Genomic DNA, 13919 nt, shown 5'->3' with positions numbered 1-13919 from the left:
TTTCCTCCTGGCGCTCCAGTTTCTTCCCACAGTCCAAAGACATACAGGTTAGGTGGATTGCTGATTCTAAATTGACCCTAGTGTGTGCTTGGTGTGTGTCCTGCAGTGGGTTGGCACCCTGTCTGGGATTGGTTCCTGCCTTGTGCCCTGTGTTGGCTGGGATTGGCTCCAGCAGACCCCCGTGACCCTGTGTTTGGATTCAGCGGATTGGAAAATGGATGGATGGATGGGTTCTTCACATATTCTGATGTTTTATTCACATTTCTTTAAGGTGTTTAATATTCATTTTTGTTACTTTTTATTAAGAAGTTTGTGTTAAAATGTATTTATGGAAAAAACCTTGTTATGAGGATGGCCTGGAGACAGACACACAGACCCTGAGGAAGAAAACATTTCCTTTAGTAAGGATTTGTTACGTCTATCTATCAGTATGAATGTTGTTGTATATTGAATGAATGAAGATATTTTGAAACTAAGTACAGATCTTTGTAGTACAGTTTATATGATATTTTATTAACTGACACTGTCAGATGGTATTCCTTACTTTCTTTTGTCACAATTGGTTTGAAGCTTCCTTGTGTTTAGCTTTGTTCATTCAGTACTTATCACCTGGAGATGACATTTACCCCAAATAATCACTTTTTATATCATTGGATAGTGATCAATTTCATTTAAGCTCCAAGATAAAGACAGTTGATCTCTTTCAGTCGTTATTAACAAACTATCTAATAGGACACATCATATGTCCTATTTAAACTTAATAACTCACAAGAGCCCCTTTCAACCTTACTTGCAGTTTTAGTCAATGAATGCATATATGGTAATTTCTTGAAACACAAAACCAAATTGACCAAATAATAAAAAGCACTTATTTATATGTATTTATGCTTCTTAATTGGTTAAGAAATATGGCACTTCTACAATTTTAAATATTGCTTCAGTGAAACAGGTGCTAAATTACAACTCTTTTAGAAAACATTAGCTTTTGTTGATCATGTGTATATCTGGTTAATCATCTCATCTTTGTTTCAAATATCACTTTTCATTTAAATGTAATTACAAACACTTGCTCCATGAGGATTTCCCAGTATGAACACAGGAGCTCAGGGATTATACATTAAAACTGTAGACCAAAAGTTACTGTTACTAATTTTATGTGTTGCAGAATGGATTCTTTTAAACACTTTACATTTTCTATTATTATTAATTCCTTTTCTAATCAAAAATTTCCTCCTGTTATAGGTGTAGTGTGGATACTGGCGGCTATAGTTGGTTCTCCTTTGCTTTATGTACAAAGACTTGAGGTATGTTGATACATTTACATATTGTTATGCATTATTAGATTTATTTAGCTTACAGTTTATGAAATAATGTATACACATTGCCTTAAAATGTATATCTTCTGTGATTTCAATTACAAATCCCAAAATAAGTTACTAAGTAAAAAGTAAAGACTGCCCTAAGTATTTAATAATTAAAAAAAAAACAAATCTGCATTTGCAAATATTAGCAGAATGAGTATGCATTGCATAGCACTGCCATTGAAACTGGATCACAGTTTGAATGCAATCTTGGGCACCTTGTATGTGGAGTTTATTGTATTTGCTTTCACTGTGTTCCCTGCCAGCAGCATTAAAAACATACTCTTAAGCAGTTGAGCAATTCAAATTTCCCAGTGTGAATAAATATATCTTGCAATTGACTTGTATCTATGCATGGACTAACTTCAGCTCACAAAACCTTGAATTGGAAAGTACAGAAAATTGGAATGAGTATAGATATATTGTATAAGCAAGCACATGACAACTTTGCAAGATGCAGAAACAAATCATCACTAACAGAGCCTTAGTTCATTAGAAACTAAATTAACCCACATAGTCACTGTAAAATTGTCATATTTGTGACACAGTGCAGCCCTTGAATTTAATGAGAATTAGGGTGCATTTACTGGCCATTGTAACACCAATGATGTTGTACCTGAAACACTGAAAAGAAACTTTTTAACAGATGTTATTGCTACTGCAAAATATTAGTAATGAGAAAACTCAGCCTTTCTGACAGACAGTACAGACTCAATTTAAAATTTACTGTGGGATTGTTTTGATTCTAGTTTCTAGATTTGATAAGTTCTAATTTGATTTTTGATGTTGCTATTTTAAAATAAAAGATGTAAGGTGGGTTTTGATTGTGATTGGGTTTCATTATAAATACCTTTAGGCAATCAACAGATATAAAACAATCGGTTCACCGACAAAAGCGCGATAGACATATGAGCCCCGACAAAACCACGACGGACAAATGAGCGCCGACAAACCTGCTAACTGGTTTTCGACATATGCGCGCCGATAAAATCGCCACGACAAAATCGCGATAGAGGCCAAGAGAGTGGGATGCGTATGTGCGCATTATGTATACAGTATGTGCTAGGTTATAACTGTTATAACTGCTGATGGCATGCCGCGAACAAATAACTCAGTCGAGGGTTGGCATAACGCGTCGTATACAAAGCGGAATTACCAGCAGTCAGGCAGCCAGCAAGTCTAAATATGTTTAACTATCAAGACGTCTTGCTGCAATTCTTCCTACATATGCAGGGCGTGATCGTAAGGACTATCTGCGTGCCATGCTGATGGCATACCGTGTCTCATAATATTGACTTCTAAAATAAACATTATTATATATGCTTTAAATTAGTAATTCATATTTAATGAAACTTTCGTGATTTTGTCGGCGCGATTTTGATGCCGCGTTTTAATCGGCCCTATTTTGTTGGCGCTCATATGTCTATCCCGCAAATGTCAGGTCGCAAAACAATCTGTGATATTGACAACAGTTCTGGTGAGTGTTACGTATAAATTAGAAAATATGAACTTCTCTTTAAAGTGATATCGGTGGAAACAATAGAGTGTGATGTTTGCATTCAGTACTTTTTTGATTGAATGTATTTTAAATTGATGATTTATTATTTAACATTTACCTTTTTTGTTTTTAATTTTTTCATAGGTTAAATATGACTTTCTTTATGATCAGCATTATATTTGCTGCCTTGAAAAGTGGATAGGACCAAGTCATCAAAAAATATACACAACTTTCATCTTGGTAATATTATTTCTCCTTCCTCTGACCCTGATGCTCATCTTGTATAGTAAAATTGGATATGAGTTATGGGTTAGGAAAAAGGTTGGAGATATTTCTGTTCTGCAAACGATCCATGGAAAGGAAATGGGAAAAATTGCCAGGTGCAGTAAATGTTTTAATCCTGTTAATTCAGTAATATCATTTTCATTATTTTAATGAAGATTAAATTAATATATTTAATGTCCTGCACATTTTCTTTTGCAGGAAAAAGAAACGTGCCATTATGATGATGGTGACAGTAGTGGTGCTATTCACAGTTTGCTGGGCTCCTTTTCATGTGATTCACATGAAAATAGAATACAGTAAGTTGCTTAATAAACTTTACTCATTAGTGTTTATATTAAATGTGATTTTTATAGTGTAGATAACATTAATTTCTGTTTGTTGTTTTTTATAAATCTATACTAATAAACGGCAAAGCCCTCACTGACTCACTCACTCACTCACTCACTGACTGACTGACTGACTCATCACTAATTCTCCAACTTCCCGTGTAGGTAGAAGGCTGAAAAATGGTAGGGTTATTCCTTACAGCTTCCTTACAAAAGTTGGGCAGGTTTCATTTCGAAATTCTACGCGTAATGGTCATAACTGGATGCTGTTTTTCTCCATTTACTGTAATGGAGATGAGCTTGAAACCCGTGGGGGCGGAGTTTTGTGTGACATCATCACGCCTTCCATGTAATCACGCAGTACGTAGAAAACCAGGAAGAGGCCCAAAAAGCGCTGAAGAAAACATGCATTATATAATTGAGAAGGCAGCGAAACAATAAGAAGCGAACGAGTGACATATACAACCATATTCATGAGTTCTGCTACTTCGGAAACAAAGCACGATGTAAACCTAAACTTTAAATTAAGTTCATAGACAGGCTGCCGCTGGCGTTTGTAATTTAGTGCCTACCCATATAAGGCCGTCAGTCAGCAGCAATACAATAGCAAACTGCCACGGGTAAATATTTACGGGTGAAAAACTGTGCTTATGCAGAGGAAGATGAGATGGTCAGGGTGGTGTTTGGCACAAACTCAGCGAAACTGCGAGAGAAAGTTTTAAGTGCCGGGACTTCGGTAACATTAGATACAGCTATGGATATAGCACGTCATGGCACCAGCACAGCTGGGATACTTCGATGCATGTTCACCGAGTGGCTCACGTGAACTGACGCAGTGCACAGACAAAAAGCAACAGTTCCAAAGAGCGCCGAACAAAAAATGAATTACACACGTGAAAAGGCAGCAAAAAATATGAAGCGTCTGATACATACAAGCATATTCATAAATGCAGCTACTGTGGAAACAAAGCACACGCTGGAAAAAGTCAATGTCCCGCTAAAGGAAGACAGTGTAAAAAAAAAAAACCCGTGCATGCAGTGTGTTGGGTCTCAGATAAAGAAGAAGACAAGCTGTTTATTGATGCAGTAAGAAACGAATCGATGAATGAAACCTGTCATCTTTACAACGATTGACAAACACGGAATGTAACTTGAACACAACACATCCTACAAATACGAACCTGATTGAAAGAAATAATGATAATCAAATCCTTGATGACAGCAACACTCAGTAAAACTCACAAAACAATTACTGTATATTGACAGTCATGTTACGTTATTTTTAAAATGTTCCCTTTTCTTTTTCATAGCTTCTTTAACACACTACGTCTCGCTGCGATACGCTGGTATATATATATGTATATATATACCCGATCTACATACTCGAATAATGGATACTTTATTCGCCATCAATGATTGTTTTGGTAAAGCCATACTCAGTGTATTCATTAGATGAACGGTAAAAAAGTAAGAGCGAGGGGAGGATGACTTATTGAGGCATGCAGGCAAAACCACAATAGCACGCGGGCTCGATGTACGAAAAAATATATCTTTTCAAGTTCTATTTAGTCCATATGTGTCAAACTCAAGGCCCGAGGCCACATCCGCCCGGCGTGTAATTATATCCGCCCGAGATCATTTTATATACTGTATTATTGTTATTAATGGCCCGGGGATATGAAGCGCTGGTAACACAATAAACTACAGATCCCATAATGCAGCGCTTCAGCTGCCTTGTAACACTTACGCGCCCCGCGTCTCTTCAGTCGTTTCCTTACTTTGCGAAGGAAGCAGCTTTCTCACAGCTTCTGCACTGTTTTATAAACGAACGATATATAAGAAAGTCCTTTTTCCTTGCTTCGCCAACGGCAGCCTTTTATTTAATCCACGGGTTCTCCGCTGTTTCATTGTTCATTTATTACGATTTTTATAGTTATTGTGTAGGTTTTATTTAATCCACGGGTTTTCTTCTGTGTTCACTGCGGTGTCTTCTTTCGTTTACGACCTTCACCAAGGAAGCAGCTTTCTCACAGCTTCTGCACTGTTTTAAAAACGAACGACATATAAGAAAGTCCTTTTTCCTTGCTTCAACGACGAAGCAACCTTTTTATTTAATTCATGGGTTCTCCGCTGTTTCATTGTTCATTTATTACGATTTTTATAGTTATTGTGTAGGTTTTATTTAATCCACAGGTATTTCACCACTGCGAAGCGCGGGTATTTTGCTAGTTCTATACTAAAGCAGGGATCACACTATATGCCTTTTTCAGTGATTTTCATCTTAAGTAATTTTAGGAAATTGCTTCAAGTGGTGTACATTGGCAACATGCACACAAGACCATTAATCATGTAGTTCAATACCCCCATTGTTCTCTATCACTCGTTACAACAAATTCAAACTGGCTTGATTTTATCATTATGAGGCAACAGTCATGGGAGTTGTTCTGCCTGAATGAAGGGACCAGAAAATAAGATGTTATCCAGATAACACGCAAGTGATAATTCAAAGCACACAATTCTCAAACAAAAATGGAAACCTAAACTTGTATTCAAACTTTGTTTGCACAAGAATCATTTGCCAAGAACACTATCTAGGAAGTGCACAAGGTCACCTTTATTCTGCCTTGACAATGATGTCACTCACTGCCACTTCCAGTACATTTCTGGGGCGATTTAGTAGCAAACATTCCACAATATGGCAGCACTCACAATAAACACATTGATTTTGAAAAAGGCACAAAAAAAAAATCAACTCAGACTATGGCATTTCCCCAACCAATGAGAAGTAAAGGGTGGACATGAGTTCTTGCAGTTAAACAATTTTAGATGGTGAGATAGTTATATAATAAAGCAAAACTGGGTGTAGATTTTTTACCCATGGTAATTTGATGAAGGGCAAAATGGTATGATGGCCAGTGGATATTAAAAATCCTCCCACAACACATTAAAACAACTGTCCTTTAGAGTCTGAATTAATGTCAAGATTATTTGAGTACAATGGTCTATATAGAAGAGCAGGCTGAGAGGAAGAGCAACTAGACCCCAGATTAACAGCTGGTGCAAGTTAAGCTGCTCCAGTTAGGAGAGTTTTCTGGAATTTGGGCTTCAGTATTTAAAAAGAATCAAGATGAACACGTGGACCTCTGGTCCTCAAATAATAGGGAACTGAAAGTTCACCTTCATAAAAATAAACTTAAATTATAAATTCTGAACCTGTAGTTAGCATGTCCTGAGGTATAATCAATAGCAGATCTCATGGGCTGTTGACACTGCATACATACTGCTGAAAAAGCTTACTGGAACTGTATTAGATGGGATTTGCCCATTGTTTATAGTAAACACATACGCAATAGAATTTAATTTGGGAACATCATGACATTTTTGGTGCTAGAGATTACATATTTACTTCTTGTAAACCAGCAGCTTGTTGTGTGCAGTATGTCTGTGGTGTTTGTTTTTTGTGTTGTTTAACTTTTCTAGTGCAAATAAAATGTAGTTGTTTTCAAAGTAAAGGAAGAGAGATTTCAGGACTGTGTCTGTGTAAGTGTTTTATAAAGAGCTATAATGTAAACATTGACATAGACTGGAGGTTGGCCTTTCAAAGGGTGTAGTAAACCAATATAATTATAAACCTGATTATGAATTCTAAACATGAAGGCACCATGTATTGGGTGATTATCAGTAGAGGTTGCAGTGGATGGAAAAGGTATGGAGCTATGGAAAGTGTGTATGTAAATGGCTGTGTCTTGTAACTCCTGTGGAAGCTATAATGTGTTTTAGTAGTAGTGGTCATCAAATGTACAAATATTATAATGGTATCGTGTTGTGTAAAAGAGGTGAGAAAGTACCTTATAACTTCTTGAACCTGTCTGTTGTCTGCCTATGACTGTAGTTTTTCTGCGTCTTCAAGCTGCCTTCTATTTCAAAAGGCTTAGCTGCAAGAGCTGTTTATGTTAATAATAATTTTTTGCATTTATATAGTGCTTTTCTCACTACTCAAAGCAGTCAGCAATTGCAGGTTAAGGGCCTTGCTCAAAGGCCCAACAGAGCAAGGTGGCATTTACAGGATTCGAACCACCAACCTTCTGATTGCCAGTGCAGATCCCTAGCCTCAGAGCCACTTCCTTGACACAATAGGATGGTGACCATGGATCCCAGACTATCACGTTGTATTTTAGGATTTTTACCTGCTTTTTGTCCAGCCCTCCAATTAGAACTTCCAAGTGTAACTCACTGAGGTGGCCTTTGGCCTCGGCCAGGTGAGGAGCAATTCCAAAGTGATCAGTTCAAAGATACCTTATCAAAGTGTTTGATTATTGAACCAAAGACCCAGGTCCCCTAACTTGGAGTGATAGACAAGCATGAACTTCACTTATATGCAATAATCAATAATCCCTTAGTTCTGCAGTCTCACTGTTTTTTCTGAACTTTTAGTTTAATAGGAAACACGTCTCTTTTGGGAGGGCGAAATCCCTGTGAAACTGACACATTTACATAGCGAAAAATCTCTTATCTTGTATGATGCCTTTGTTTGTTCCTGTTTCCTGCATATTCACCCAGCCATACAGAGTTACTCAGCCTTTATTACTAATCAAGTAGAAGTCACCTAATGTATGTAGTAAAAATAAACTTTCCTTTATCTTTGAATCAGGCAGTCATTGAGCCCCAATGAGAATGCAGAACATGTCTTTATTTGCACATAGTTATGCACATTTGTCTCAGTCCATAGAGTGAGCAATCAATTAAAGAATTCATCTGCTTTTATATTTTTTTCTGATTACCATTACCTTATCTAATACATCACATCATTTGACTTTTAATATGCAGAACTTTATTACCTCCTTCAATCAACTAACTCCACCATGTTGATTCTACCATTATTCTGAACACTTCATTAATAAGGTAGTTTTGTGTATTGTCCTATTGATCTTAGAATTGCTTCATAGGAGGAATGTATGGACTTTCCCATTAATTTATCTCTGCTTCATGGAGGGGTGTTCGTTTCTTTCAGTTACCTCATTCTAACCTCAGAAAAAAATATTAAGATGTTTCTCTAAGACTGAGCAAAGACCTCCTGCTTTTTCAGCTTTAAGTTACATTTAGTTAACCTTTGAGTTATGCTCAATCCTTCTCATTGTGTTTAGCAATTAATTCTACTATGGCTTAATATATATACCTGCAATACATTTTAAAAGATTATTGTATATTAACTAAAAATGCCATATATTTCCCCCATTTAGGACTTCTTGAAATCCCACTATAATTTGAAGTTGACCTAGTTTTTCTACTTACTCTCAGTTTCTAATTGTACAAATCATGTGTGTGATATTGGTATTAATTACATTTTTCCTTTATAAATCTCAGTATTAGGTCCCACCCATAACTTCTAAGTACTGTAAGATGATAAAAGACTATCAACAATTGCTTGATCAATGTCTTTTTTTTCTTGTGTCTAACACTAGAATCCCTGAAGCTTACAATTTTTCTTATTGTCCCTGACCTCCTTAAATTTTCCTAACACACACCAAGAAGCTTGTAGCTCCTTATCACTGTGCTAATAGCCCGCTTTTGCTTTGCAAATGAGTGCATTAGCAGAACGCAGCCTTCTGCACCACCCAAATTAAGTCAGATGAAGGCATCACCCGGCAGCAATCCTCACAGCTGAAGTGTTTATCAGACTATGCATTTATAAAGAATTATATAGGTAATGTAATACTGTGATTTGAAATACATAAATTTCATGTATGTTCTGTGTCTACAATGATCTGTGTAAATATAGAATGATAGAGGAAATGCAACATTAGGTCATTATCTGAGGGTGATCCTGCTCACAAGATCCTCATTGTTGGACCAGGCCAAGGAGACACCCACGTAACACCAGGCTGCAGCAAATATTTGGTCATTTCCTGGTGGTGGCTCTGGACCACTTGTCTGCTTGGGGGGTTGCCAACCCGGATTCTGAGCTACTTCGTCATGTGGTGTGTGTGGCAACGCACTGTACCAGTGCATGCTCCCCAACCTGAGCTGACTTGACCACTTGAATTAATATTAAGAACAAAGAAGACATTAATATAGAAGATGTTATAAATATACTCAAAAGATTCTTCAAATTAAATTTTGTGTCAAAAAAATACTTATGCCATGAAAACAAATGTAACAAACTAAAAAAAAAACAAAAATTGCATTTTTCACTAAATCTTATAAGTTGCAGAAACAGTTTATGATGGAAAAATTTTAGTTTAAGAAAGGTGAAAAGCGCACTGATGTTTTTGTATGAGAGGACTTTAGCGCCAATCGTTATAAATTCCCTGCCTGACAGCTCTTGGGCGTATGGTTGAATTGATTACTGTAAGTGCAGAAATTTTAGGTTGTTCACATATTTTTTGTGGTCTCTTCCTTATTGTCAGAGAAAATACTTTGCTTGTATAAGTTGCCTATAGTGAGTATGTATTTTGCCCAGGGCTGAATCCATTTTTCCACTTAGCAGGCTGGATTTCCTGTGATCCAGAATTGGAGAAGCAGGTTAGAAAATAAGTGGTATATAGCACCCCAAACCCAACACATAATTTCACCAATGCAAGTGCTGGTATAAATAAAAGGTTTATTTATACAAAATACCTTGCACAAAGGCATTAAACAGGGCATCAACCAACCACAATACAAGTCTTCTCTCTTCTTTCTCTCCTTCACATCACCCAGACAAGCTTTGTCCTCCTTCCACCAGATCCAACTCTCCTGGATGAGGTTGAGCAGTGCTTTTTATGCTAGACCCAGGAGTACTTCTCGCACTAGGGCATATCTTGTTGGAAGCACTTCTGGGTCAATTGGAAGTTCCAAAAAGAAGAGACTGTGAATTCTTTCAGCTCCTCCTGGTGACCCCCACAGAAACCAACAGGGCAGCCTCACGGGACTACAGGTTTCACCATGCCCTGCAGGCTTCTGTGTCGGAGTCCCAACCCAAGGAGGCATCTACCAAGCACAATGGGGGAGAAAATTCTCAACACCCCCAATAGTTCCATTGTACTGGCCTTCTGGCCGGGTAAGGATCCTTGTTTAATCTTGGTTGGGATGCCAGTTTATGTGTGCTATTCATTACAGTGTTTAAATCAATGGATGATTAGGTAGGCAGTGCAAGCTAATAGGCTAAACAGAGAAACTTTATTGAAAATAGGCTGTGCACATGTGGCAAGGACTGAGCCCTGAATGATACCATAAATGCTAAAATATATACAGTAATTACGAAGACCTTTCTTTTACAAATAAAACTTTAATCCTTCTATTGGCCTTACTCACTATGTTTTGAATTATACAGAATTAATGCTGGCTTTATTATACTCAATGTTTTCTTCAAAAATAAGCTATTAGCTAACAGAATGAACTTGACGGACTGAATTGTCATCCCTCATTTGTAAAACCTCTACATTTCCGTGTGCTTCTTCACAGGTTCCTTTGAGAATGAATATGATGAGGTCACTATCAAGATGGTATTTGCTGTTGTTCATGTCGTTGGATTCTTTAACTCAATCTGCAATCCCATTGTCTACGCATTCATGAATGAAAATTTTAAGAAGAATTTCTTATCTGCTCTTTGCTTCTGTGCTCTGAAGGATGGCACAATGTCTTTCAGGAGACAACACAATTCTGGTTGCACATCTCTAAGCCAGCCACGGTTAGGCTTCACACAGAGAGATAACCTTGTAGATGAAAGCAAAAAGGACTTTGCAGAAGGAAATATAGAAGTACGGTTTCTGGAACAGCCTTTTCCTATTAGAAACAGTGCAAGATGTATGACACTGTTTGTGTCTGAAGTAACAGTTCATCCTCAGAAGTAAGTATACAGAGGCACTATGGACTTGCCATTCAAAAGATCCAGGAATACTCACTGTCAATATTAAGGTTTGCACATTTTGATATGCTCATGTGCATGTTCTGAACAATCTGGAAGTTATGTGCGTTTAGATAAACTGATCCATTATAAGTAAGTTAGTGACTGAGCCCTGTGATGGAGTAGTGTTCCATTTAGAGTTATTTTTTGTCGTGTGGCCGATCCTTCTGTGACAGAATGCCCTGTGACCATGTAATGGAAAGCGAGGATTCAAAATGAAAGGGAAATATTTAAATATTTTTATTTAAAGTAAACTGAAAAGCTCATAAGCAATGTTTACAAAACATTTAATGAGCTTTGATTTGTTTGTACCATAAAAATGCATCTGTTTAGCGTATGTACTAATAAGTTTTATTAAACAATGCCTGAAGCTTTCGACATATTTATTTGACAGAACAGTTCAAATTATGCAAAAAAATATATAAGGGGGATTTAAAGGCAACAATTCAATTGTCAGGAATACTGGCTGTGGTATTGATCACTGCAACAGTGATTTCAATTTAGTTCAGGAAGGGAATAGAAAAATCATTATAACATAAAATGAAAGAATTGATGATTTTTTGAGTATCTTGGGTAACATGGCAAATTTAGCATTGTTAAATTATCACTTAAAGTGCATATATGGAACCATTGTTTGCATATATATACTGTACTTCTGAGAGTTATGGAAACACTGTACTAGTTGATATAGCACTGGTGATTTTTCTTTTTAAAAAACACTTCACTTGAAAATCAGGTCTTGGAAAGGGCAGTAATGTGTGTACAAAATAATAAATTAGTGTCAAAAACAACACCTAAGTTGTGAGTAGATTTAAAAACATGATATAGGATGTAGCAGTTCTTACCCACTATTGCCCTTGTGTATATTTTTTTCTTTCTTTTCAGATAGGTGCATCATTACTCCAATGTGTTTGCTCACATCCTCAATCTTAGAAGGCCTGTGGACTTTAACTCCACTGATTTTTTGACTAGAATCTATTTATTTATAATTGAAATGCATGTGATTATTTAATATTGAGGATAAGCAGTTTTAATTCTTCCTTTTTTCTCTTACATTTTGATAAACACAGACTGGTGCTTGTTAGCAGTTGGCTTGTATTTTGAGCCACATTGTTAACTGTAAACTGCTTTAGAATCCCCTATATTTGCTCAGGAATTTTTCTCAGAATGACTACCCTAGGTCCACAATTGCTCATCCTCCTTGATAGCAGTGGGTTTCAAACTTGGAGCCTCTGGGTTTCAGAACACACATTTTAGCCAGTGAAGCTGAAGGAGAGCTCTGTCAACCCCACCAGCAATCAGACTTCTAACTGTGACGTCACCTCTTGCTTAGCAGCAGGCTGTCTCTCTCTTCCTCTCCTTCTCTCTCAGACTTGCTACACTCACCACTTTCTACTTTCTACACTGTACTTGGCCCCTGAGTGAGCAATTCCAGGTCACAGCACCATTTGTCTCTCCTAAGTAATTTGCTCATGTTTAGTAACCCCACCCCCCACCCCCACACTTAGCTGCACTGGCTGAGCAATGTCTTCTGTAATTCCAAGGCTCCAAGTTCATGTCCTATTGCTGTTTCAAGGGGGAGAAGCAGATGAGAGGGAGTGTCACCCTCAGTGAATTTCTACCCTGAGACAGCCTCTGAGAAAAGTGTATTCCTTTTGCAGTCATATTTAGTTTCTAACTTTAAACCTAATTCCAAAATCTGGGTCTAAGATTGTTGGCTTCTATTTTAACTTATTAAAGGAAATGAAGAAGTCATTAGGTCTGACAGATAAATACCCCACAAGTGAAAGAAATTCTATTATGCTTTCAAATGCATATATGGCAGCATATCAGTCTGTCATTTGAATCCACATCTGAAGTCTGAAGATTTCATATTAGAAATACATATTCAAGTACGAAAAATCAATTGTAATGTCCTATAATGCACTAGTTGAACAAACACTTATATTGCTCAATTGGAAGAACACCAGTCCACCCTCTATAACTGAGTAAGAAAGTGATGCTTTATATGAACTTATATTTAAAACAAGATACATTTTCTCTATGAAGATCTATTAAGAACTTAGAACTCATGAATGTAATGCTAAAGTAAATATGTCCTGTTACTGTACAGACTTTATTATTTTACTTGCTGTTATATTCTATAGAACAGTGTTTCCCAGACTCGGTCCTGGGGACCCACTATGGCTGAAGGTTTTTGCTCCAACCAGATTTACAATCAGTGATAATAATTGATAACAACTAATCTTATTTAATTAGCTGGTCTTTTTAACTGTTCTCTGCAGTCAGAAAAACACAACAGTATGTTTTTGACTTGTATAATACATTATTTCTATTTTTTCCAAAGCTATAAATGCTTAACTCTCTTAACATTAACATTAGAAAATCAGGTGCGCGTCATGCATGAGGAAATGTAATTCTGTAATGTTTACTTCTTCTGCTTGGGCTCGCTCACTCTCTCTCTCCCACATTTGTTTTTGAATCAGTTTGGTGTCGTCATTCAGCATGGATAGTAGCAAGCATTTACGCTCCTTTACAGCGGGCGAGAAACTAAAAGTGATTTT

The 13919-nt window shown here is 36.9% G+C and overlaps 1 protein-coding gene across 1 annotated transcript in view; it reads left to right on the top strand.

The window, feature by feature from the left end:
* LOC120528596 (pyroglutamylated RF-amide peptide receptor-like) overlaps positions 1 to 13511 on the top strand; it is a 92470-nt gene extending 78959 nt beyond the window's left edge. The window contains exons 3-6 of the mRNA XM_039752770.1: positions 1243 to 1304; positions 3004 to 3239; positions 3343 to 3440; positions 10914 to 13511. Of these exons, the coding sequence (XP_039608704.1) occupies positions 1243 to 1304; positions 3004 to 3239; positions 3343 to 3440; positions 10914 to 11302 (785 nt within the window). The 3' untranslated portion in view covers positions 11303 to 13511. The remainder of the gene's footprint in view (positions 1 to 1242; positions 1305 to 3003; positions 3240 to 3342; positions 3441 to 10913) is intronic.
* Positions 13512 to 13919: the final 408 nt, after the last annotated feature.

This window comes from Polypterus senegalus, chromosome 4, assembly GCF_016835505.1.
Source record: "Polypterus senegalus isolate Bchr_013 chromosome 4, ASM1683550v1, whole genome shotgun sequence".
NCBI classification, from domain to species: Eukaryota; Metazoa; Chordata; class Cladistia; order Polypteriformes; family Polypteridae; genus Polypterus; species Polypterus senegalus.
This window is presented reverse-complemented; position numbering and strand designations above follow the sequence as displayed.